General features: G+C 42.1%; 1 protein-coding gene across 20 annotated transcripts in view; it reads left to right on the forward strand.

The window, feature by feature from the left end:
- KIAA1217 (KIAA1217 ortholog) overlaps window positions 1-24,464 on the forward strand; it is a 747,790-nt gene that overhangs the window by 635,472 nt on the left and 87,854 nt on the right. For 19 of the 20 annotated variants that reach the window (XM_053225397.1, XM_053225396.1, XM_027073642.2 and 16 more), the window contains 2 exons: window positions 13,055-13,253; window positions 17,361-17,454. In XM_053225397.1, coding sequence (XP_053081372.1) covers window positions 13,055-13,253; window positions 17,361-17,454 — 293 coding nt within the window. Of the gene's footprint in view, window positions 1-13,054; window positions 13,254-15,664; window positions 16,613-17,360; window positions 17,455-24,464 lie in introns of those variants that run through there. The other variant, XM_027073649.2, reaches the window with a different exon arrangement.

Genomic DNA, 24,464 nt, shown 5'->3' on the forward strand with positions numbered 1-24,464 from the left:
GGGTTGCCTACAAAGGGAGAAAAAAGGCTCATCCTGTCAACATCTTGCAATGTCTTTCTCCCCCAGCTTGGGGATGAAGAAGGTTGTTACCTTTTCGAGCAGAGTAATTTTCACAGAATAGTAGAAAACAAAAGAAATTCTGAATAATAAAATGAACACTGAATATTGGTGGGTTTTTTTGAAATCTACATGTAAATGACATAGAAGTTAGAATTTCATACTGAAAACTTTGCTAGAGATCTGTTTCTTCATCCGAAATAATTAGTGGTTATTATTATGTAAAATACTAATAATTTAGCAGGGAAGAAAATAAGTTTCAGAGTAACTCAGATGGTGTCTTACTAATGTCCATGATCTCTGTACCTAAATCTGCTTATCAGAATGATTGAAGAAAATGCAGGATGTACAAATCTCCTAGTGGGGTTGTCATAGGCTTTTTCTGAATTATAGCTAGAGTCTTTCTGGTACTTTGAAAACATGCATTGGAAACTGTAAAAGTTGCATTTTGCATATCCCTGAAAGGTCGAGAAATGTTTTTCTGAGATCAGGATTACTATACTTTTACACTTTTGTTCTTGTCTTTAAGAAAATCTTCTTCTTCCTTTTGTGCCCTTTATCCTTTGTACTGTAAAATTCCCATACCCATTCTTTTATCAAAAGTCAAGGAAAACTTCCCAAATTCCCATAATTACATTCAGATATAAGCTCCTGGGTGCTCTGTGGAAGTGACACTATTTAGACAGCATTATTTGGCATTCTTTTAAATCTATGTATGTGTGTGTGCATATACATACATGTGTGTGTATGTATGTAATATACATACATATGTGTGTGTGTATATATATATATATATATATATATATATACACACATGTGGTTTTTAGGTTTTTGAATGGAAAAAGACAGAAAACATAATATAATAGACGTTACCAAAGTTAAACAGATATTCGCATCTGTTTAACAGTTGAGAGACAGCATAGTTCAGTGGTTACTGTCATTAACAGGGAGGATGAGTCATACAAGTTACTTCTCAGTGTTCTTCATCTGTGAAATGGGGATAATTACAGTAGCGACCTCATAGAGAAGATTAAAGGAGTTAATGTGTGGAAAGGTCAGGGTCTGGTACATGGAAAGTGCTCTATACATTTCTGTCAAATTTTAAAAGGAAAAGTATCTCTCTCTTTTTTTAAAGTTATTTTTGTTTTACTAGTCTCTGTCCCAAACATGGGGCTTGAGCTCACGGCCCCAAGATCGAGAGTCATATGCTCCTCTGACTGAGCTAGCTGGGTGCCCCGAAAGGAAAACTATCTTTCTGTAATTGCTTCAGTCCCCTCTGGCATTTTTAAAGAAGTAAAATGTAAAATTCGATCTTCTTTTCTTCCTCCCTACTTTCCCAGAGCTAACTACATGCTGAAGTTGGGGGATGTGACCGTCATGCCATTTTTAGTGCTTCTACTGGTATATCATAAATAGTATATATTATTTTTCTGTATTATAAAACTTTACATAAATAGGGACATATTGCGTGCATCCTTGGTAACTTTCTGCGGCCATGCAACATTATGTTTTTGATATTGACACACGTTGATAGATGTGGTTCTAGTTTCTTCATTGGAAATGCTGTTTACTGTCCCATTATATGAATAAACCACTGAGAACAAAGTAGTGGGAAATGGTGCTGTAAACAGCATCTTGGAACAAGTGCTTGGCTTGTGAGATTCTTCTCTCTGATGGATAATTTAAAGTCAGGTGACGGGATGAACATCTTCAGTTTTACCAGGTATCCCACGAGCAGTGAAGAGCAGACTGCATTTTCCATGACTTCACCAATACTTGGGGTCACTGGGTTTACTGACTTTTGCCTCTCTGATGGGTATGCAATGCCATGGTTTCCATTTTTATTTCCATAATCAATAGTGAGGTTGGGCACTTTTATGATTATTGGCTGCTGGGGCTTCTTCCTCTGCGAGTTGCCTTCTTATGCCGTGAGTTTGGGATATCTATTATTTCCCACTTTCTATTTTCTTATTGATTGATAAGGGTTCTTTATTTATTCTGAATACTAGTCCTTGGTAGAACACGTGACTTGTAAATGACTTCTCTCAGACTGTGGTTTGTCTTCCTTATTTTGGTGATAATGCCTTTTACAGTAAAAATATTCTATAATGTAGTGTCATTCAGCAGTATTTGTCTCTATGGCTTATGGTTTTTATTTCTTTTAAAAGTCCCTGTAATGCCTGGGTGGCTCAGTCAGTTAATCATCTGACTCTTGATTTCAGCTCAGGTCATGGGATCGAACCCCGCGTTGGGCTCCACATTGGGTGTGGAACCTGCTTAAGGTTCTCTCTCTCCCTCTCCTTCTGCTCCTCTCTCTCTCTCTCTCTCTCTCTCTATCTATCTATCTCAAATAAAATAAAATAAAAGTCCCCATATCAGCGTGTTAGGAGACAGCATCGTGTTTTGTTTTGTTTTTTAAATCTCGTAGTTTTAACTTCTCACAGGTCTTTAGTCCATCAGGAATTTATTTTACTTATAGCATAAGGAAAGGATTTTTTTTCTTTTTTTACTTTTTCCATTTTGAGAACCAACTTTCCTCACACTACTTCTTGAATAGTCCTTTCTCCATGGCTTTGTCCCACTCCTTCTGCCATATATCAAGCTTTCATAAATCCCGTGTCTTTTTCCGGGCTCTTTTGTTCCATAATTCTGTTTGTTCCATCCCTGTGCCAAAACCACAGTGTTAATAGTGTTGATAGCTAGTACAGCAAGTACTCCCTCTTACTGTTTTCTTCAGAATTGCAGGATTGTTGCTGTCAGTGGTATATTTTTATTAAACTGTGTTCTCTAATTTTTTTTCTAGTATCTGGGGTTGCTGTTGAATCTATATATTGATTGTACATCATTCAGTCATATTGAATCCTCATTAGTTCTAATAGTGTGTCTGCAGGTTTCCTTGGATTCGCTGTTATATCACCTGAGAAAAAGCAGTTTTGATTATCCCTCCTAATCCATATGCGTTTTTATTTCTTTTTCTTGTACTAATGGTGCTACTCAGACTGACTTCAGATGTAGCAATAACAAAAAATCTGAGTTTCAAGTTTTTGTTTTTGAGTAATCTCTACACCCAACATCGGGCTCGGGCTTACACCCCTGAGATCAACTGTCTCATGCTCCACTGACTGAGCCAGCCTGGTGCTCCTATTCCCCCGCAAAAATCCAAGTTTAAGGACAATGTTTCTAATGTTTCATCATTAAGCGTTACCCTTCTTTGAGGTTTTTGGTTGGATACCTTTCGCCAAATTAAAAGAGTTCTTACTTTTAACTTATTTTTTCTTAACCTTTTTCTGACGCTATCAAGATTATCGTATAGAGCTCCTCTTATTTCTTATTGTAGAATATATTAGGACTAGACTATGTAGTGTCAAACCATCGTTATATTCCTGAGATAAATTCTTCTTGGTCATGACGTATTTTTTCATACTTTGCTAGGTCTGCTTTGCTAATATTTTATTTAGGGGGTTGCGTTGAAATTTCAAGCTTTTCCTTTTACTACTTGCCTATCATTCAGATTAATACTAGCCTTATAAAATGAATTGACAGGGCGCCTGGGTGGCTCAGTCGGTTGAGCAGCTGACTCTTGGTTTCAGCTCAGGTCATGATCCCAGGGTCGTGGGATCAAACCCCACATCAGCCTCTGTGCTGAGCATGGAGCATGCCTAATAGTCTCTCTCCCTCTCTCTCTCTCTCTCTCTCTCTCTCTCTCTCTCCCTCTCTCTCTCCCTCTCTGCTCTTCTCCCCTGCTTGTGCTCTCTCTCTCTCTCTAAACTAAAATAACAATAAAAAATTTAAAAACATAAAATGAATGGACATGGCGATGTTTAATTTAACTGACAGCTCACCTGAAGTATAAGAAAGAATTTAGTTATAGTTGTACAGTACTTCTCATACTTAATTCCGGTGTTTCTCACAGCATTCCATGCATTTTCCACCCTAATTGCTGACTAACCTTCAAGATTAAGTTATTGACTCCCTTGACATTGTGCAAGTTCTGTAGTGACTGTGCATTATAACTTCTTCAGAGGCAAGTTTCTAACTATCCACGTAAAAAAGCAGTAAGATCCACTGGGAATGAATAGGGTCCCAGCCCCAGAAATCAGCATCCGACACACTCATGACTTCAACACATCTTGAATTCCAGAAGTCATCAACACATTCTTCAAGGCATTTTTTTTTTTTCTTAGAGAAATGCCTTGGGATCTCACTTCAATGGTACTATCATATCACTTGAGTCCCAGGTATACCGATTTGTCTGGAACAAAATAAAGTTAAGGAGTTAATCGCAATGGTGCCATGACTAAGACTTTGTCTTGAGAATGAGTGCCTCCGAGCAGGATCTCTGTCCAGTGACTACTGCCTGTCAGGTTGTTGAGTGGGGCAAGACTCTATCATATTCAACTTCCAACAGACTTATTTTTTTTTAACATCTTCTTCCGTGATGCTAATGCAGGTGGCTCCACAATTAGGACTCTTTAAAGCACATTGTAAATTAGAATTTGGCATAAAATTGCATTTATTTGCCAGGAAATTCTTAGTCTTTCATAAAGACTCTCCCTTAGGGATTCTCCAGAGGGCCTCCATAGTTCCTCAATTATAACTAATAGAAGATAAATTAGTTAAAAGACTTCACAAAGTCTTACATTGCCTTAAATATCAGGTATCTGGATGAAATAAGCAGCTATTTGATTGATATAATCATTCTTCAGATACTTCTGCAAAGAGTTGCTGGTTACCCAAAACAAAGACACTGAAAGCTGAGAGGTTATTCCAAAAATAAAGATTATCAACTTTCTATGGAGAATAAATTTTCTATTACCTTGTTCCTCCTCACAAGGCAACTGTCGCCATCCTGCTTTGTCCCCTGCTTGAAAAGCTACTCCATAGGAAGGGACATAGCAGCATGGGTCTGCTCAGGACGGGAAAAGTTACTGACATCTGAGGGCATGCTGGAGCTTTTCAAGGAACCCACGCAGACTTGTCTTGAAAACGCTGCTGTGTCCGAAACAGAATGCCAGCGGGTGTTAGCTATGAATCGCTAACTTCTAAAGAACAGTGTCGTTTATGGAGCCCTTCTGGAGGGGTTAGAACACAGAGGGCGACCAGAGGCTTACCTCTGTACTTCCCATTTCTGGTATAGGACCCAGCACATCATAGGGGCTTATGGAGTGAAGGGATGAAGCCATCCCTACAGGTCCCCTTCAGTTCATTTTGTTCTAAATCATAAGACTCTTGAATTCAGTCTCTTAAGGATACACCAGCGTGTTAACTAATCTGGAATCTTTTGTTTATATCAACCACCAATGCCGTCCCCATTTCGGATGCCAGTTTACAATTCTGCCGACGCCAATGGAAATTTTTCTAGGAGCAGCCTCCTTGGCCCATCTCTTCCGGCTGAAAAAATTCCCCGGTTTCCTGAGGAGAATCCCTAGTTGGCCAGTCTCTTTAGATCTGTGGAGGTTACCTTTTCAAATGATTAAATGAAAGCATACTTATTCTAGGAAATGGAGAATATGCAGAAAAATCGGAGAGAACAGTATCATCCATGACCTTATCACCCAAAGACAATGACTCTTCTTGTCACTTTGGTGTGTAGTCATCAAATAGGTAGACTTACCATGAACTCGATGAAACCAAGGTTCAGGTCCCCATGCATAAGTTATTAACTTTCCTACTGGATTTGATATTTCTAATTGTTCTTAAAGAGGTCCCTCAAAACTGTATAAGCTTCAGACCAAACAAGACCTGTTCCATCATCCCTGCCATCAAGGTGATTAACTGATTTCTACAAATCTGGTTCCTTTCTGTTTTGTAGTATGCTTTACCACTTAACAAACTATAAAAATTTTCTCGTATCCTTCTAGAATTCCTTTAATGACAGCGTAGTGTTCAACGAATTGATTTATCAAATGAATGGATTTATTAAATGACTCCCCTAATGTTGGAATTCCCCTATGTTCTTCCTATAGATGATGCTTTATTGAGCATCCTGACAACTACATCTTTATGCATAAATATGTAGAAATGAAATTACCGGCTCAAACCGTATGTGTAATTTAGAGGGCTTTTGACACAAATAGCCCTTCAGAGAGGTGCTGTCAGTTTACTTTCCCAACAGTGGTATGTGAGAAAATTCATTTTCCCAACCCTTGTCAGCACTGTTTATTGTATTGTAAACGCCTTTGCCAATTTCACAGGTATAAAAAGCTATCTTAATATTTTCATATTTATATTTTTCTTATTAAGTTGACAACTGAGTTCCCTATCAGAAAGTACTATAAGCGCCCTTTCTATTTTTAAGGCATTGGCCGTTTGCAATAGTTGTAATGCAAATACTGATTTGCATAATCATAAATTGGATTTGGAGAAACTGAGGAATGTAGGTCATTTGGATTGTCCCCATCATCTGCCTGTGGGAAATGCCATTTAGGGGAGATTATGGAAGGCATGCCAGAAGGGAAGCATACGTATTAGATTGGCCGCATTACAGGGAGAATTGAATTCATTTCAGCTGAAAGATATGTGAGCATCTACTACGAGTCTAACATTCTACTCTATATTCCCATCTGATGAATGCAGGTAATCATACTGTGGAATTAAAAGCTATACTTGTGGAGCGCCTGGGTGGCTCAGTCGGTTAAGCGTCCGACTTCAGCTCAGGTCACAATCTCACGGTTCGTGAGTTTGAGCCCCGCGTCGGACTCTGTGCTGACAGCTCAGAGCCTGGAGCCTGCCTTGGATTCTGTGTCTCCCTTTCTCTCTGCCTTTCCCCTGCTTGCACTTGATCTCTCTCTTAAAAAATAAATAAACGTTAATTTTTTTTTTTAAAAAAGCCATGCTTGTAATTTCAGTAAAACACAATATGAGCACAGGTGTAAGAAAAATTAATTCCTGGGGCACCTGGGTGGCTCTGATGGTTAAGCGTCCAGCTCTTGATTTCAACTCAGGTCACCATCTCCCAGTTCGTGGGTTTGAGCCCCACGTCGCGCTCTGCGCTCACGGCACAGAGCCTCTCTCTGCCCCTCCCCTGCTTGCGTGCATGCACACGCATTCTCTTGTTCTGTCTCTCAGAATAAATAAACTTGAAAAGAAAGAAAAATTAATTCCTCGATTCTCAGTGTAAACGTGACAGAGGAGTGGTCGGGGAAAATCGCTCAGAGGAGGTAGTGTGTGTGCCGAGCAAACTGGTGGGAAGGTCACCCACGGTGGCGGTGCAGCGTGCGTCGTAAGCGTGCATGCTGAGTTCACAGAACAGCAAGATTTGCGGCACACCCAGAGTGCCATAGGACTGTGGCCTGGTGTGGGGTAATAGGGCCGCAATGGGCGACTGAGGTCTGTATTGGCCCATTCAGACTGCTGTCACAAACTCGCATACACAGAGTATCTTAAAACAGCGTATTTGTCACAGTTCCAAAGGCTGGAAGTTCAAGACCAAGGCGCCAGCAAATCCGGCTGGTTCCCCGGGGAGGACCCACTTCACGGTTCGCCGATGGCTCTCCGATGGCTCTCATCTCAGTCTATGTCCGTGTGACAGAGAACGGAGAGAGAAAACAAACTCTTGTGTCTCTTCTTAGAAGGGCACTCCTGGCATCGGGGGCGGGGGGGGGGGGGGGTCCTCCACCCTCGGGGCCTAATTACCTCCCAGAGGCCCCACCTCCAAACACCATCACCTGGGAGATTAGGGTTTTAACATAAGAATGGGGTGGGGGGGAGGGAGGCACACAGACATTCAGTCTGTAGCAAGGCCACTGGGTGAAAATCCTTGCTTAACTACATCAAGACAAGGAATATTTGAGATGTCCCACGTTCCGGAACTCATTCCGAGATTCAAAAGATTATAAGGATGTATAGCCCCAGCGTGACCTGCCAAGCGTACTTTATTTCTGTTTTGTAAAATGTGACCAAGAGTTCTTGGTGAAAAATCCACATTGCCTTTGCAGGGCCATTGAGATGGAAGAACCCTGGGACATTCTGGCCTCTCAGAGGGGCTCCAGGTGTCTTGAGGTTGATTTCAATACTGTTGCTTTCAGAGCCCTATGCCTGCCCCGGCTCCCCTCGGCAAAGTGGATTGTTTCCAACCATGTGTCAGCGTTTAAGTAGACTTAAAGATGGGAATCTTTTTTTCTGAGCTGCCCCCCCACCCCCATCATGCTTCAGTATCATCAAGCAGATGGGCTGGAGAAGAGTGTGAGGACAGCTAGCATTGTCCAGAGAGGAGGACTGGAGGAGATGGGTAAGACCCCGTGCAGAATTTCAGACGCCTTATGCGTCAAGGGAGGGATCGTGGGGTCTGTGGATTGACAGAATGGGATATCGAAGCTAGATAGCCATTTACTAGCTTTTGCTTTAGGCAGGCACCTTGGACCTTCTGATCTTCCTTTTCCTTATCTGTGACACGGGGCCATCATAGCCACCTGACAGGAGACACAGTGCTGATGGGAAAACCGTGCATCCCGTTGCTGACACATAGCAGACCTCCTCTAAAGGCGTTTCCCTGTCCTCCTCCTTCACAAAATGAGAGTTTATGATCCAAAGTCCTTCAGACTGCCCCTGGAATCTGGATCAGGCAGTACAGCCGAGGGCTAGGAAAGTAGCCAGCGTGTACTGAATCTCATCACCGTGCCAGTAAAACGCCATCATATATTAAGAGATTGCCTTCTGACTTAAAGCATTTCTAAATACCTCTCCTGAGTCGAGAAAGCAAACTGAATCCAGTGTAAAAAGACTCTTCCCCTCTGTTTGAAAAGGCATTTTCCCCGTCTTCTCCGGATTTTCACGATCTCTAACTGGACTCGTAGCCCCAGCTGGCAGCTGCACCAGCCAGACCCTGAGGTAACCGTCATTTGGGCCCAATCTTTTCTTTTTTTTTTTTTTTTCACTCAGAGCCTACAAATTCTATTTCAAGCACACACACGTACAGAATGCAGATGTGGGAATGAGAACCAGGCCCTCTGGGTGAATGAGGCTGTCATATTTGACTGTAGCGAGGCCATAAGTAACCCATTGGCGGGGGCCTCGCCCAGGCATGGTCGGGTCCCAGACCTCAAGAGTGGTTTTGGCATTTTGCTACGGCATTACCGATCCCATTGGGGCAGTCACCACGTCTCCCGTTTGGGACGAAAAATTGCAAGATCTGTGTGAGCAGACAGACTTGAAAGGATTTTTCTGAACCCTGAGGAATGTGTAACGCCATGGATATTTTGAAAAACTCACTCCCTGAAGAAGTTGAGGATCAAAATTTCCTCGGAGGGGAAATCTAGCTGCTTATGCTCAGCGCAGAAGGACTATTCCAATCAAGGAGTAAGGAAACAGCTACTTCAGAAACTATTTCTAATCTGTGTACAAATCAGAAACAAGACTACTAGGCTGTTTCATGGAGCTAAAGCCCTTACAGCTTGCACAGACCCCAGACGAACATTCCTTTCGGCTGACTGACAAACCATTCATTCCTTCATTCATTCAACAGACATTTGTTGAGGACTTGCTGTGCGACAGGTGTTATCTATAGGCACTAAGGGTTCTGTGGTGAACAACAGCAAAAGTTTACAAAACAATCCCAGACCTCATGAAGGTTACAGTCTAGAGGAAGAAAGTGATGACAAATAACAGCAAGAGTTAAAATATGAATTACACTGTGAATGTTACTGAGGAATAGAAATGAAATAAGAATGGGGGGTATGAAGTATTAGGGTGAATGGTTGCTGAAATTTTGGACAAGGTGGAAAGGCCTCATGAGAAGCTGATTATGATAAATACCTCATTGATGGTCTGAGTGGATATAGACTGAGATCAAAAATATTTCCTTCCGGATTTTCAGAGCTATTTCTCCATTGTCTTCTGGTTTCTGAGTTGCTATTGACTGACTTTCTTTTTCTTCTTTTCTTTCTTCCTTCTTTCTTTCTTTCTTTCTTTCTTTCTTTCTTTCTTTCTTTCTCTTTCTTTCTTTCTCTTTCCTTCCTTCCTTCCTTCCTTCCTTCCTTCCTTCCTTCCTTTTCTTCCTTCCTTTCCTTCCTTCCTTTCTTTCCTTCTTTGCTTCCTTCCTTCATTTTATTTACTTTTTTATTGAAAAATTTTTTAATTTATTTTTTTTAGAGAGAGAGAGTAGGGAAAGGGCAGAGAGAGAGGGAGAGAGAGAATCTTAAACAGCTTCCATGTCCAGCACAGAGCCCAATGGGGGCCTCCATCTCAGGACCGTGAGACCATGACCTGAGCTGAAATCAAGAGTCAGAAGCTAGACCAACTGAGCCACCCAAGCCCCCTCCGGGTGGCTGTTCTAATGCCTTTCTGACTCCTGATTCTTTGTGACCTTCCTCCCCAAATCCCTGGGAACTTGTAGGACCTTCTGTTCTCCCCTTACCATCTGGAATGTCTCAGTGACAAGCCCGAGTCTGTGGTGTGTTTCATAAGCTTTTTCGATCTCTGATGTCAGGTCCTTCAGTGTGGGGGAACATTTTTTCAGGATACTTTTTGTAGAACTTTTGCTTTCCCTGATCTCTTTTATCCAAATTCCAGTTAGTAAGACTTGGGATGCTCTGAAATAATTCTGTTTTTCTTATTGTTTTTCACTGTCTCCTGTCCTGTCATCTTTTTGCTCTACTTTCTGTGATTTCATCAACTTTTTTTTCCTCCCTGAACTTTTTTTTTTAATTAAGTAATCTGTACGCCCAACCCCAAGATCAAAAGTCACATGCTCTACTGACTGAGCCTGCCAGGCATGCCTCTTCCTCCTCAATTCTTAATTCCTGCTATCATGGTTCCCAGAGACTGCCCTTGTTCTCCAAATGTTCCCCTTTTCTTGGACATCTTATCTTTTCTGAGTTTCTGTTTTCTGTTTATTTTGGTGTTTCATGTTAGTGGCTTCTGTGAAATGTCTGTTAATCCTGGGTAGTCTATGAGTGTGTGAGTGGGGCATAGTCGTACTAACTGGAAGCTTTCATATGGGGTTGGACCACTTCGCAATGAGGTGATCAGACAGCACTTGACCATTACCCTCAAGTGTAATGGAACCCCTGTAGGGTTCCTCCAGCTTCCTGACTGAGGGTCACCTCTTTGCAAGCATTTTGTCAGAAGGCACCTCACCCACTCTCCACTGTGCCTGATGAGCCAGAATCCACTCTGTTTTATTCTACCTCTTAAGTCTTCTTCTGTAGGGAGTCGGTTGGCTGAGTGGGATAGAAGGGGAGTTTCAAACCGTTTGCAGCACCATTAAAAAGAAGGAACAGTTCCATCAGGCTTCATGATTTGCATTCAGTCTGAATTCCTCCCCTCAGAAGGATCTGGTGCTTTGGTTTTGGAGCTTCCCTGGCCCTGCATGTTTTTTGTTTGTTAGTCTGCTTTGTTTTGTTTTGTTGCTTTTTTTTTAAAAGGGATATTTCTTTATTTTATTTTATTTTTATTTTATTTTTTGAGAGAGAGAGTGCTTAAGTTCGCACACAGGTTGGGGAGGGGCAGAGGGAAAGGGAGGGAGAGAATCTCAAGCAGGCTCCATGCTCAGCACAGAGCCTGATGCAGGGCTCAATCTCACGACCCTGAGATCATGACCTGAGCCGAAATCAAGAGTCAGACACTTAACTGACTGAACCACCCAGGCACCCCAGCCCTGCATGTTTTATGTGGAGTTCTCCCCTTGAAGACTTAGGTGTTGACTTTCTCTTGTCTGTTGTTTCCTCTCTCATGCCCTTAATTCTTTAATTTACGCTTTGTTAATCTCTGTTGTCACTTTAATGGGCTTTCAGGAGGAGATAGAGATGAATCCGTTGCATGAATTGCCATCTTTAATCAGAAACCATATTCTGTTCTCTTTTGAGTCTCTCCTGCCAAAGCTTACTCTAAGGGTCCTCCATAGACTCTCACAGGAAGTGGATTCAAATGAAATGTCCGGATCTTTGATATCCTGTTTCAGTTGTACGTTTCTGAATAACAGGGGACCCTAAACATAGTGAGTTCAATTAACAACTATTTATTTGCTTTATTCTGTGGTTTCGGCAGGGCTTGGAGGGGGCATTGCATTTCTGTTCCATCTGACAGCTGGAGCAGGTCACCTGGGAACTGGAAGTGCTCTCAGGATGGGTCACCTGCATGACTGGCCAGTGGTCCGGCTATCGAATGGGTGCTTAGTGGGGGCTGTCAGTCAGGACTTCCATTCTTCTTCATGTGGCCTCGCCATTGGGCTCAGTTGGACTCACAGAAGCTTGCTTCAGTGAGGGAGCGTCCAAGACCACACTCATCAAGAAGATAAGGTCTAGTGTGCAAACACTTACCAAGCCTCCATTTTGCATTTTGCATGCTAATGTCTCATTGGTCAAAGCAAGTGAGACATGGTCAAACCCAGACACAATGTGGTAAGGGATTACACTCACAAGGGTATGGATACCGGGAGGTATTGTTCATTGGAAGCCACATACCCCCTGGAACTCCAGAGTTCTGTGATCTGATGTTTCCGTTTGTCTTTTGGGTAACTGGTTTGCTCCATTTTCTTTCTGAAACATTGGGGTGCCAGATTCTTTTCTTAGATAGTTTCATTTGGTATAAACATTCAATAAATATGTATTAGAGCCACAGAAATATTGTAGCCTTTCCACTTAACATGTCTCTGAATGGACTATAAAGATTTAAACTATATAGCGTACCCATCGCTATAATGATTGTGTTGTTAGTTAGCGAAAGACATGGGGAAAATCACCCTACGGAGTCAAATTCCTAAATATTCCTTTCAGGGGAATCAAGTATTGTCTTTTGCTTTCGGCTACCAGAAGTTAGCTTCCTGTCTCTGGTTTTAAGAGTTGAAAATTAGCCTCTTTAACATCTGCCTGGACTCCAAAGAATAAAAGTGAATATTTATGCAAATCTTTGGAAATTCCAAACAAATGTCTCTTGTTACACTCTTTCCAAGCTTGTGCTGAACATTGCTGTCTGTGGTAAGACAGGAGTGGCTGAACTTTTGCTGCGTGTTGTGTGCATCTTGATCTGGGACTGATAACCTTGTTCATTTTGCATGCAGGGGTTCTCTATCTCCAGTATGGGGACGAAACCAAGCAGCTCAGGATGCCGAATGAAATCACAAGTGCAGACACAATCCGTGCTCTCTTCGTAAGTGCCTTTCCACAGCAGCTCACCATGAAGATGCTAGAGTCGCCCAGTGTTGCCATTTACATCAAAGACGAAAGCAGAAATGTCTATTATGAACTAAACGATGTAAGGTAGGTAGTTACATCGTGTGTGTGTGCGCGCGTGTGTGTGTGTATGTGTATGTCCAGCATACTGCATTTAGCATTGTTACAGTTTGTACTGAGTCCTAATCTCTCTGTGTCCCCATGAACAAAGCACAGCTATTACCCTGATTGGTAGGCTTATCTTACCCCAGGTGTGGATTCACGATCTGCTTTTCTGTAATCCATTTATAAGGTCTGGTTTACAAAGATGAGGACAGACTTCTTCCACATAGATCCTTGCCTATTACATCTGAAAAGAATGTTAAGAAATAATCTAGTCCATTAAGAGTTAGGGAAACTGAGGCCCAGAAGGTAGTAGAGGGACTTGATCAACACCATAAGGCCATGCTTGTGACTGGAACTTTCCCAGCTCCTTCTCAAGTGCTCTTTCCCTCACAGAGGCCATGAAACATTTTAGGTAATGATCCCACTGCGCCATTATTTACACCAACAGGTTAGAGTCGAAACAGGGGACCCTGTGCTGTTGTCCACAAGAAAAAAGGCTGAGAAACATTGTCCTTTTTCATGTTTTTCTTAAATAGTTGGCCTTACCAAAGAATCTCACTTCCCAGGTGGGCTTTCTCCAGGGCCCCCAGGAGAATGTCCTCTCAAATGAAGCTAAGCAGACTCAAGCCACAGCAGGCTGCACAGAAGTAAAAGCATCTGTGTCTACTGAGGTGTTGGTGTGTCCAGAGCAGAGGCGACCCATCTGATCTCTTCCAGCCAAACAGCCTGACAAACCGGACTGGGGTCAGCACAGAAAAGCAGTCGCTCCTATAGCCTCTAGACATTTTAGAACTTAAAAAATTATGTAGTGACTAATTCAGCCCTTTCATTTTATGGGACCAGAAACTCAGATGTGTAAAAGTTAAAGGGCTCATTCAAGATCACACAGCCAGGTTATTTCCAAGCCCAGCCCCAGGCCTGACTGTCCGCATCCTTGGTGACGAGTTTCTTATTCCCTCGGAATGTTCCCTGACCAACTGACCTGGTCCACAACTTGGATTTTTGGGTCCCTTCCCCATGGGGACAACAGGATGCCCTGTTTCTTCATTATGAAATTAATAAGAACCACTTCCTAAAAATATGCCTCCTAGTGCATACTAAGTGTAAACTGATAAATATCTAACAATGATCACAGATGACATATTTAGGCGTGTGCCAAAGTGTATGAGTAATTTAGGGCTTTCAAAGTTTGACGCATGCCCTAAGGTATGGGTGCTACATCTGTTGCCCGGCCTTGCTGCTTTTAAAAAACATGTTTAAATATTCATGGGCATCAGAAAATTCATGTCTGTTTTTTGAAATAAATTATTAATCAGCCTGTCACCAAAAAACAAAATCGAATTTATAGAGCATGAACTTAAACGTGGAGCGGTCTCAGTATCTCTGAAGAGTGTGTTTGCGGTCATATGATCGCATGTAGTATTTTCACACAGACATACAGCAATTGTTTTACAGCAATTTTCTTGAATTTCCATGTTGTGCAGTCAGAGTACTGGAATAATAAATCCATATGACACTACACGAAGCCACTTTTCATTATGGAGCTCAAGCCTGATGAGGTGATTAGAAACAATTGGACCCCACTGTCTTGCAACCATTTTTATTTATTGACTTATTTATTTTCATGCAAGCACTTTTAAACTGCAATGAGTCACGATTTTCTAGAGACTTTCCCAACCTCAGGGTGCTACTGCTAGGGTTTCCTCTACACACGTCCTTCCAGAGTGTTGCAAGGAAGTCTTAGAAAAAGAGAAGGGAGGGAGGTCAAAGAGGAAGAGGTCGCCCCAAATTTCAAACTGAGATACTTCTCCTTGATGCAAAGTCAGTTGACAAAATAGATAAAAATAGTGCTTGAGAGAAGATGGGATCCTTTCTTTAAACATTAATAATATTCAGTTAATATGTTTACATTTGTGAAAGTGATTTTAATCTCATTTTAAATCTCATTTACTAGTAAATGTTTAACTGGTGGGGCGCCTGGGTGGCTCAGTCGGTTAAGCGTCCGACTTTGGCTCACGTCATGATCTCGCGATTCATGAGTTTGAGCCTCGGGTCAGGCTCTGTGCTGACAGCTCAGAGCCTGGAGCCTGCTTCCAATTCGGTGTCTCCCTCTCTCTCTGCCCCTCCCCTGCTCGTACTCTGTCTCTGTCTCCCAAAAATGAATAAACATTAAAAAAAATTTTTTTTAATGTTGAACTGGAAAGTCATTGATTTATAACTTTGTCTATAATTTTACTTTTCAGTATTTTGATTTCCTTATAAAAATGGACCTACAAATATTTTAAGTGGGTAAAGTGTTTTTATTTCATGATGAATATACTGTTTATGCTAGGTGATCAAATGTAGGTTTTTTTCCCAAGAATTACTCTCTTTCTTTGCTCATGTGCATAAAATGCCTCAATTATGTTTTATTTGAATGGGAGAATAAATTCTCACCATCGGCATTATATACAGTGTCCCCCTCCCCCACAAAATGTACCATGTAGATTATAACTGAAGACAACGTCTTTCATCTTCTGAGCCCAGAGACAAATTTCCTTTCACATCCAGTATTTTTGAGACAAATTTCCTTTCATATCTAGTATTTTTGAAGTGAGAGCGTATTTGTTAAACATTTAACTATTTCGTCATTGTGTTGGGTTCTTCGTATTTTCCTTAAGGAAATGCTGTAGAGCGGTCAGGTTGAAATCCCATGTTGTAAATGTTGCCATGGTAAATGCAATCTGGGCCTTTGCTGTTGGTTCCTCTTGGATGAGCATGTTTCTAAATTAATCATAAACCAACCTCATCTTTTTAAAATACCTTTAGAATCACACTAAGTTTTTTTCATGGCTCAAGTGAGGTTTTCAGCTTCTTCATATTGTCACTTGTGACTCCCTCCCCCCCTCCAGCCACAGGAGGGTCCTTTAAGGAATTCCTGTATCCTCACCTTCTGTGAGCTCTTGCCTTCGCAGTAACCCAGCCCCTCTCACACCAGCTTGTAATGAGCTACTTGAAGGCTGGGGCAGCCATGCAAGCTTGGGCTAGTCATTGCTTCAAAGCAATTACTGACATATTTAAAGGAGGGAAGCAAGACCAGTCCAAGAATCCCTCACTTCATTTAAAACAAAACATAACCCAGTAATGCCAGAGATTGCGATCAGCCCACAGAGCGTGTGCTGCACCTGGAGGAAAGGAATGCGTTTTCCTGCACACATTTCCCTGAGCTCAGCGCGCCGGCCTTGGGGAGACTCAGTGTAGACGGGGCTGAAAGTGCCCTGGGTGGCCCTTCTGCTGATGAAAGCTGAATGTGGAGGGAGAAGGACTTCATAGACGTTCATATGCTTTTAAACAATTATAAGGTAGGGCTCTAAGCAAGGTGTGGGACTTCTGTCCTTTGCTGCAGTATGGCTGACACTGGAGCTCTAAACGCTGGGCTCAGAAGGAGAAACAGACCAGCGGAAGACTTTCTCTGCTATTCCTTCTAAACACCCTGCACGTCCAGTAAGTCAACCTGTATGCAGAAAAGTCTTTTTAAAACCCACTGTGGAAGAGAAAAAAAAGGCATTGGAAGGATACTAGTTTTGATCTTGGTGGTACCTTTTTTTTTTTTTCTGGACTGCAAATACATTTTCTTTTCCTTGCTGAAAGTATTTGAAGGGGAAACCATTTTCATTTGTGCGCATTCATGAGATAAGCAGAAAACCAGGTGTTTGGGCAAAGTAAACTATTAAATATTTAAATATTAACCAAATCTCTTTGAACGTATTGTAAGTATTGGAGCTTTATTGTCTCTTTAAGTGTTAGCTTTCCTTGCTCAAATCTTGAAAGAAAGCCCGTGCTACCTGGTATTTGTGGGTGGAGGACTCTGGGGAAAGACTGATACTTTCCTAAGAACAAAAACAGGATAGAAAAGCTGAGGTCACTTTTCTCCTTTTCCTTATTTATTTTTGCCTATTTTGTGGTGAAGGGACTTTTTGTCTGGTTGATTGTAGACAACAGCTGGAGTGTCTGTTCATGTCTTTTACCTGATTCTCCAGGGCAGGCAAAGGACATGGCCAAAATAAGGCTCCTTTCATCTGCCATAGTTATTGCTGTGTTTCATTCCAGGAACATTCAGGACCGATCGCTCCTCAAAGTGTACAATAAGGACCCTGCGCACGCATTCAATCACACACCGAAAACTGTGAATGGAGACATGAGGGTAAGTGTTCCCGTTCTATTCTTAATTTTGTTCGACAGGTCAGACCGGCCCATTCGTTCTCTGGCATGGTCTCCTGATGGCAACCACAGTCCACCATCAGATCTTAAAGGTTCTCAACACTCATCTTGTCTGATGACTCATTATTTGTTCCTTGGTAAAGAAACCAGATTTCCTGGACATTTGGGGCAAAGGGAGTGATATAGGGCCCGACACATCCTCATTTATCTCTAAGCATGGAATTTCGTTGTGTCCTCACTCCGAGGGGATCCTGAGAATCTTTGCATAAAAGTGTCTGTGGTCTACGTACAATTAACTTACTCAGAGGATCTCTTGCTCTTTTTTTCTCCAATGAAAACGAACAAAACAACAACAACAACAAAAACCAATGTACAGTTCCACGTGGAATCTGTTAACATTCTCCTGTCAGCTATTCCAAGCATCCTACTTAAAGTGTTCCCTTTCGAATTGAAGACCATTTGCTGCTGTACTGTATTAATATTATCAGACCTTATCTGAATCACGTTGAAGGCATAGTCCAAAAATCTGCATGATTTGGGAGCTAACGTTCTCTAGATGTAGATCATCTCAGAAGATTATCCAAACATTCAAAGCACACAGGGATGTTTTGAAGAAAAAAGCACCGGGGAACAGAAAAGGCAGATTTTTAAAATCACATTAATGCAGGTTCGCTAAAAAGGGATTGGGTTTCTAACAATAACGTTACGTTCCCCTCCAGCTGTACCTCCTCCCCACCACACACAAATTTAGAAGATGCTGCACCATTTTATATCATCCTTTCTGAGGATGAGCACTTTGCTGGATGCTGGAGTTTAACTAGAAAAAAGTAAATGAATAGGTGTTCTTGTCAAAGAGACCCAGGCACTGTCTGTCCATGTCGTGGTAGCATTCCTGAGGTAAGGCTGTCTCTGCTTCCGGACAGCACGTATCAGTTGCTGTTGTTGCTGTAACAAATGAATATACGTTTAGTGGCTTAAAATGACACAGGTTTACTATCTTAAACTTCTCGAGGTCAGAAGTCTGACATGGTCCTCAGTGGACTATAAACTCCAGGAGTCATTGACAGGACATCAGCTGTCCTTTCTGGAAGCTGTAGAGAGAATGTTTCCATTTTTCCCGGTTTCTGGAGGTCACGCGTATTCCTTGACTTGTGGTCCCCTTTCTCCATCTTCAGACTCAGCCAAATAGCATCTCTCTGACCCTGCTTCCATCATCACGTCTCTAACCCTCCCTCTTCCACTTTTAAGGACATTTGTGATTACATCGAGCCCACCCAGTGCTCCAAAATAATCTCCTTATTTTAAGGTCGGCTCTGTAGCAACCTTAATCCCCCTTTCTTATATAGTCAGAGGTTCAATGGATTCGGATGCAGACATCTTTGGGGGACGATTGTTCTGCGTCCCCCACAAGGTGTGTGAGTTTAGGACCGAGAGGCCAGGAGGTCCGATCGAAAGCACTGGAAGAATTTCTAGGGAATGCTGGACTGCAATATGAGTGATGACATTGTGGGACAGAGCCCACACCTTGGGAAAAAGGCTTCTTACGTCCTCAACTGCTTTTTTTTTATGTCAGAAATGATGTGCAATTTGAAGTGAAGGCTGTGTTGCTACTTCAGAAAATCTAGGATTTTGAGGCTTATTTTTAGCTAGTTACACTTTAAATGTAAACCAGCACCACGTGAAGACAGATTGAGTCATGCTGATCATGAAACATGGACTGTCATAGTACCCTTGCTTTTTATTATTTCATTATTTTTTCTCACTGACGTCCTTAAGTGTCTTTGTTCCCTTGGTATCCTTATTTTTTTGATATGTCTGGCCTTCGAACTGGACTTTCGTGGCTGTCACAGTTCTGTTTCTGTTACATGGAGGTCACACGGGGCCCCAGAATCGCCTCTGAAAATCTTGTTTATGGCTGGGGAGGACACCTGTTTTAACTCTTAAGCAGATGTGGTACCTACATAAAGACCAGCAGTGAGCACGTAGAGACTCAAATATCAACCATATGGATGAAACCCGTTAGAATTCAGAACTTTGGCTATGAGTTTCAGTAAAGCTGTTCTGCTTTCACTTTTAGACGAGACCCTAGCGATCTTTCTGTGTTGCCCACAGCCTCCTTTTACACAGTGGGGTGTGTGTGTGTGTGTGTGTGTGTGTGTGTATGTGAGGAAATCAACTGTTGTCCTTAGATGACAAGACAGCACATGTTCGCCATCCAACCCACAGACACGCTTTTAGGTTTCCATGAAGACTACTCAGATATGAGAAACAGAATGTGGTTTTAAAACCAACGAGGTGTGATCATGCCTGCAGTTTGTAACTTGGCCCCGATTTGCAGATTCCAGAAGCTAAGAGACACGGAATTCTCTCTCTTTCCCCCATGAGCGTGGCTGCCTTGCCATTAAAGGAAAGGAGGTTTTGGTGAGCCCGGCCTGAAGCCCAGCTGCATTACCCCATCAGTTATGGTAAAGAACAGAAAGAGAGAACAAAGCAGGGATCAATTGTTGTAGACTAAACCAAGCTGCGTGGTAGGCTTAGGGGAGCTCCATCCTTCCGTATGTTTGCAATGTGCGCGTGGCCGTGAAGAAATCTGATGATAACTACTCGTATGAGTCAGTTACGCAGCCCTGCGCCTGATGTCATCTGTCTTCAACCACCAGCCTCCAGATGCAGCCTGGGACAGCCCGCCCGGCTGCCCACTCATTACCAGCAAATACGCATATCAGTAGAAACATTGGTTGGATCAAGCAGGGGTGCAAAAACAGCAACACCAGAGCTTGGCAGTGGCCCCTGAGACCGTCTGGCAACGGTGCCTTTAAGATCTTACCTGCAAAACCCAAGAAAACGTGAGACTCCGAATCCACCACAGTCCGTTCCCCAGAGCAGTTTTATGATGGCGGTGGTGTTACTCAGGAAGCATGTTAGACTCAAGTATTAACTTTGAGGTTGTGGGCCCCAGAGCATGCACAGAATATGCCTGCTGGGGAAAACATGTGTCTAGTTTTTCATTTAGCATCTAGCTGAGCACTTCTGAGGCTAGTCTGTGGAAGGAGACTTGTAGTTTTCTGCTGGAACTGAGCACACCCGGCTCCTGATTCTTTACACGTGGGTGCAAATCACCCTGATCTAATTTAATCACATGGCTTTTGTTTTATTACAAAATTAGATAGTCGCTTTGAAATTTAGTTCCCAAGGGATTGAGCTCACCATATGGAAGAGGCCCTCTTGCAAAAAATGGTGCATGCATTCACAGGGCTTGCAATTCACAAATGTACAACTCAAAGATGAGCCATTCCATTTTGTGGCTCTCAGAGGGTACCAGTGACTTCCTGTTCACCAAACCCAGTGGCTTTTTCACAGTTAGGGCCTTTTCTACCTTTTTACGCACTTTGACATTACTACCTGAGATTTTTCTGCTTCCATCTTTCAGTTCTTTCCCTCTTGTGTGTCTTTAATTTTTACTTATATGTGACAGCTTTGCGTTTAGATATGCATTTCGAACACACTCCCCAGAATTGCCCCTACATCCTAAATTATTTCCTAATACCAAAATCAGTCGCTGCCTCCCAGACCTCTTTTATTTCAGGTCCGCATTTGCACCAACCAGTGGTTTCCTTCGAAATCTTGGTTCCCATTACACCGCCATTTCTAAATCCCCTACGTATGTTCAAACACATCTCAGCCTGCTTCATTCACTAACTCCTCTTCCTTCTGCCCCTAAACCGTCTTCAGTGTGCTCAGGCAGAACCCACTACAGTGTGTGTGTGTGTTGAGTGTGTGTATATGTGTGAATTTGCTTTTGTTTAAGTCTGCACCTTTTCACTTGTGGTTTTTATCTTACTGCTGGCTTCGCTTACCTCAACGTGGATGACCCTAGAAACTATAACCCTAACTTTGTCATTTCTCTAGACTTCAAGAGCTCAGTGTTCAACTACCAGTGACTATCTCCATGTGGATATTCTTCCAATGTCTCCATTGTATCCTGTTGAAAAAAATCCTAATTTCTTTTTCTCCTAAGTCCTTTTCCTGCTTGCTTTTCTATTTTTGCACATGGTAGGGTGACTGCGATGGTGTATGTGTGTGTTTTGAAGGGTGGGGAAGAAGAGACTTAAAAAGTTGAGCTATCAGTGATTCTTTAAGTGCCTGACCCCTGTTTCTCAACACATCCCTGGTCACCAGAGCTCATGCAGGCCACTCAGCAAGGCCTCTCATGGATGATCCTTCTACCATTGCCTGCACCACTGCTAACTTTTTTGAGCATTTATTACACACTCCTACAGGTGATCTCATTTAATCCCCAGGACAACATTTTGAGGCAGGTATCGGTATAAGCTCTCATGTTTATAGCTCAGAAAACAGTCACTTAGGTATGTTAAGAAATTTGTCCAAGAATGCACAGCTAGAGAGTGGCAGAGCTGAGATTTGAACCCAGGTAGGTAGGCTCCGGATCCTTAGCTCTTGGCAACATGACTCCGATGCTCTAGGTCTGGCGTTCAGTATTATCCTAGCAATCAGTCATGCAACAGTCTTTAGCCAGGCTTCCAACTCTTCTCACCCCAGTCTAACGACGACTGTTCCCCAAGCCATACCCCTAAGCCCACCTTCCCACTGCGCAAAGAATAGCACAGGCCGATGGACAGTAGTATCATCTGCACCCCAACACCCAAGCAGAGACGCCTCACAGTTCTTACTCCAGGTGTGTGAGATGGCCTTTCCTTCCCCAAATATCTACCTTTCAAAATTCTATCCATCTAGCACACTACAAAATGGTTGCCCAATTCCTTCTATAAGCTGCTGGCCTGAGAAAAGGGTTGGCGGGGACAGTATTACGTTTCCTGGGTCACATCTATACCCTAACAACCAAATGCCATGTGTGTGCCATGTTAGGATCCTGATTGGAACAACCAACTCTAACAAAAGAAAAAAGAAAAAAATCTTTGAAACCCTTTAAGAAATCCAAACATGTGTTAGAAATTGGATGATATTGGGGGATAACTGGTAATTCTGTTGGGTATAATAATGGCTTGCTGGTTATGTTTTTTAAAATGAGACATACTAAGTGTTTACAGGCTAAATGGCACGATAAATGGGACTTGCTGAGAAATAGTCCAGCAGAGTAAACCCAAAAAGTGGACAAAATTGGTAATACAATACAAAATGATTGTTACAAAATTGGATGATACAAAATTGGTACACCGCTGAAAAATGTCAAAGATAGATGAAAGGAATTCACTGTATTATTTTCTCCACTGTTTCTGAATGGTTGAAAATATCTGCATTAAGATCTGTCAAAACACAAACGCTTGTTTTTAGAGGCCAAATGAAAGACCACCTACTCGATGAAGCTTTCCCTAATGCTCTGTCAGAATTTATCTTTCCTTTTTGGGGCACGTTGCACATTGTCCTTGTGTTATAATTATTTATCGATTTATTTTTAAGTAATAGCACTTTCTTTTTTTAATTTATTTGAGAGAAAGAGAGAGAACATGTGCGGGGGAGGGGACGTTAGAGAGAGAGGGAGACGGAATCCCAAACAGGCTCTGCACAGTCAGCACAGAGCCCAATGCAGGGTTTGAACCTACGAACCATGAGATTATGACCTGAGCCAAAACCGAGAGTCAGACGCTTCTACGATGGAGTGACCCAGGCACCCCATGGTATTATAATCATTTAGATGCACATTCATCTCAGTCTGCAAGACTGTAAATTCTCCAAAAGCATAAACCGTCTCATGTTCATCTTTGTATCCCTCAGAAAGTCGGCCGAGGTGTCCTACCCATGGTGAGTGTAAACACGGAATGCATTGAGTACTATCATGGTAGTGCTGTAAATACTGTATTATTCATTTTCTGTCATTAACGAGAACCCACTGTAAAAATATCTCTCTGTTCTCATCACCAGAAATAGTTGTGCTTCTCCTGGTTTATTTTTGTCATATGGACACTTTGAATCTTGAAAGTGATCATTTTCCCTCTTTGTGTTGCTACTCTAAAGCTTGGAATTAAATTTGTGGCCCACCCACAACAAGCGTACAGGCGTTTGCGGCGTGTATTTTGTGTGTTGGCTTCGTTCCTGGCCTCTCTTTTTTAATTTTCCTATTTTTATCTTTTTGTCATATGCTCCACTTTGACTTTTTTGGGGCAAAATTGTAATGATTTATGTGAATTCTATTCCTTTGTGGAATCAGGCAGAATATAAGAAGTATTCATTCTATACCATTGTTTTTTTTTTTTTCGATGTAAGGTAAGAGACCTTTTTGTATCTCTACAGTAGGCAATGTGTTAAATACTTTACATACTGTCTAGTCCATAGCTCTGCAAAGTAGGTATACTGTCTCCATCTTTATGGATGATACGACTGAGGCCAGTGAGTCTTTCCCAGGCCCACAAGCTGGTAAATGTCAGACATCGGATTTGAACCCAGTTCTTTCTAACTCTTTGTATTCAGTTCTAGCCTCCCTTCCTTGATATTTCTATTAAAGTTTTAAAAGTTTTGAAATGATGCTCCTGATGAGATTTTAGAACATGTAAATATCCTTTCTTAATATCTGTTTCACTTTCTTAACTCTACTATGCATCTATTTCGTGGCATCTTTTTATATTTAACTTTGCTCCATTTCATTCTTTTTTGGCCAAGCTAAAAAGATACTCTCCACCCTTACCCCCACTCCCACCCACCCCCCAAAAAAAAATAAAAGAAGAAGAAGCATATGTCATTTAGTATGTATGTCTGAAATGGCCATGCCTTAGAGCTTTTTTCCATGGGGTAGTGTTCTGGCTGAGAGGAAGGTTTCGGGATTTGGGGAGGGATGAAATAATCCTATAGAAATGGAAGAGGAAAGAACCCCAGAGAAATGGAAGTTTCCAGGGCACCTGGGTGGCTCAAATCTATTGAGCATCCAACTTTGGCCTCAGGTCATGATCTCACGGCTCTCGAGTTGTCAACATGGAGCCTGCTTGGGATTCTCTGTCCCCCTCTCTCTTTACCCCTCCC

This window comes from Acinonyx jubatus, chromosome B4 (assembly GCF_027475565.1).
Source record: "Acinonyx jubatus isolate Ajub_Pintada_27869175 chromosome B4, VMU_Ajub_asm_v1.0, whole genome shotgun sequence".
Lineage (NCBI taxonomy): Eukaryota > Metazoa > Chordata > Mammalia > Carnivora > Felidae > Acinonyx > Acinonyx jubatus.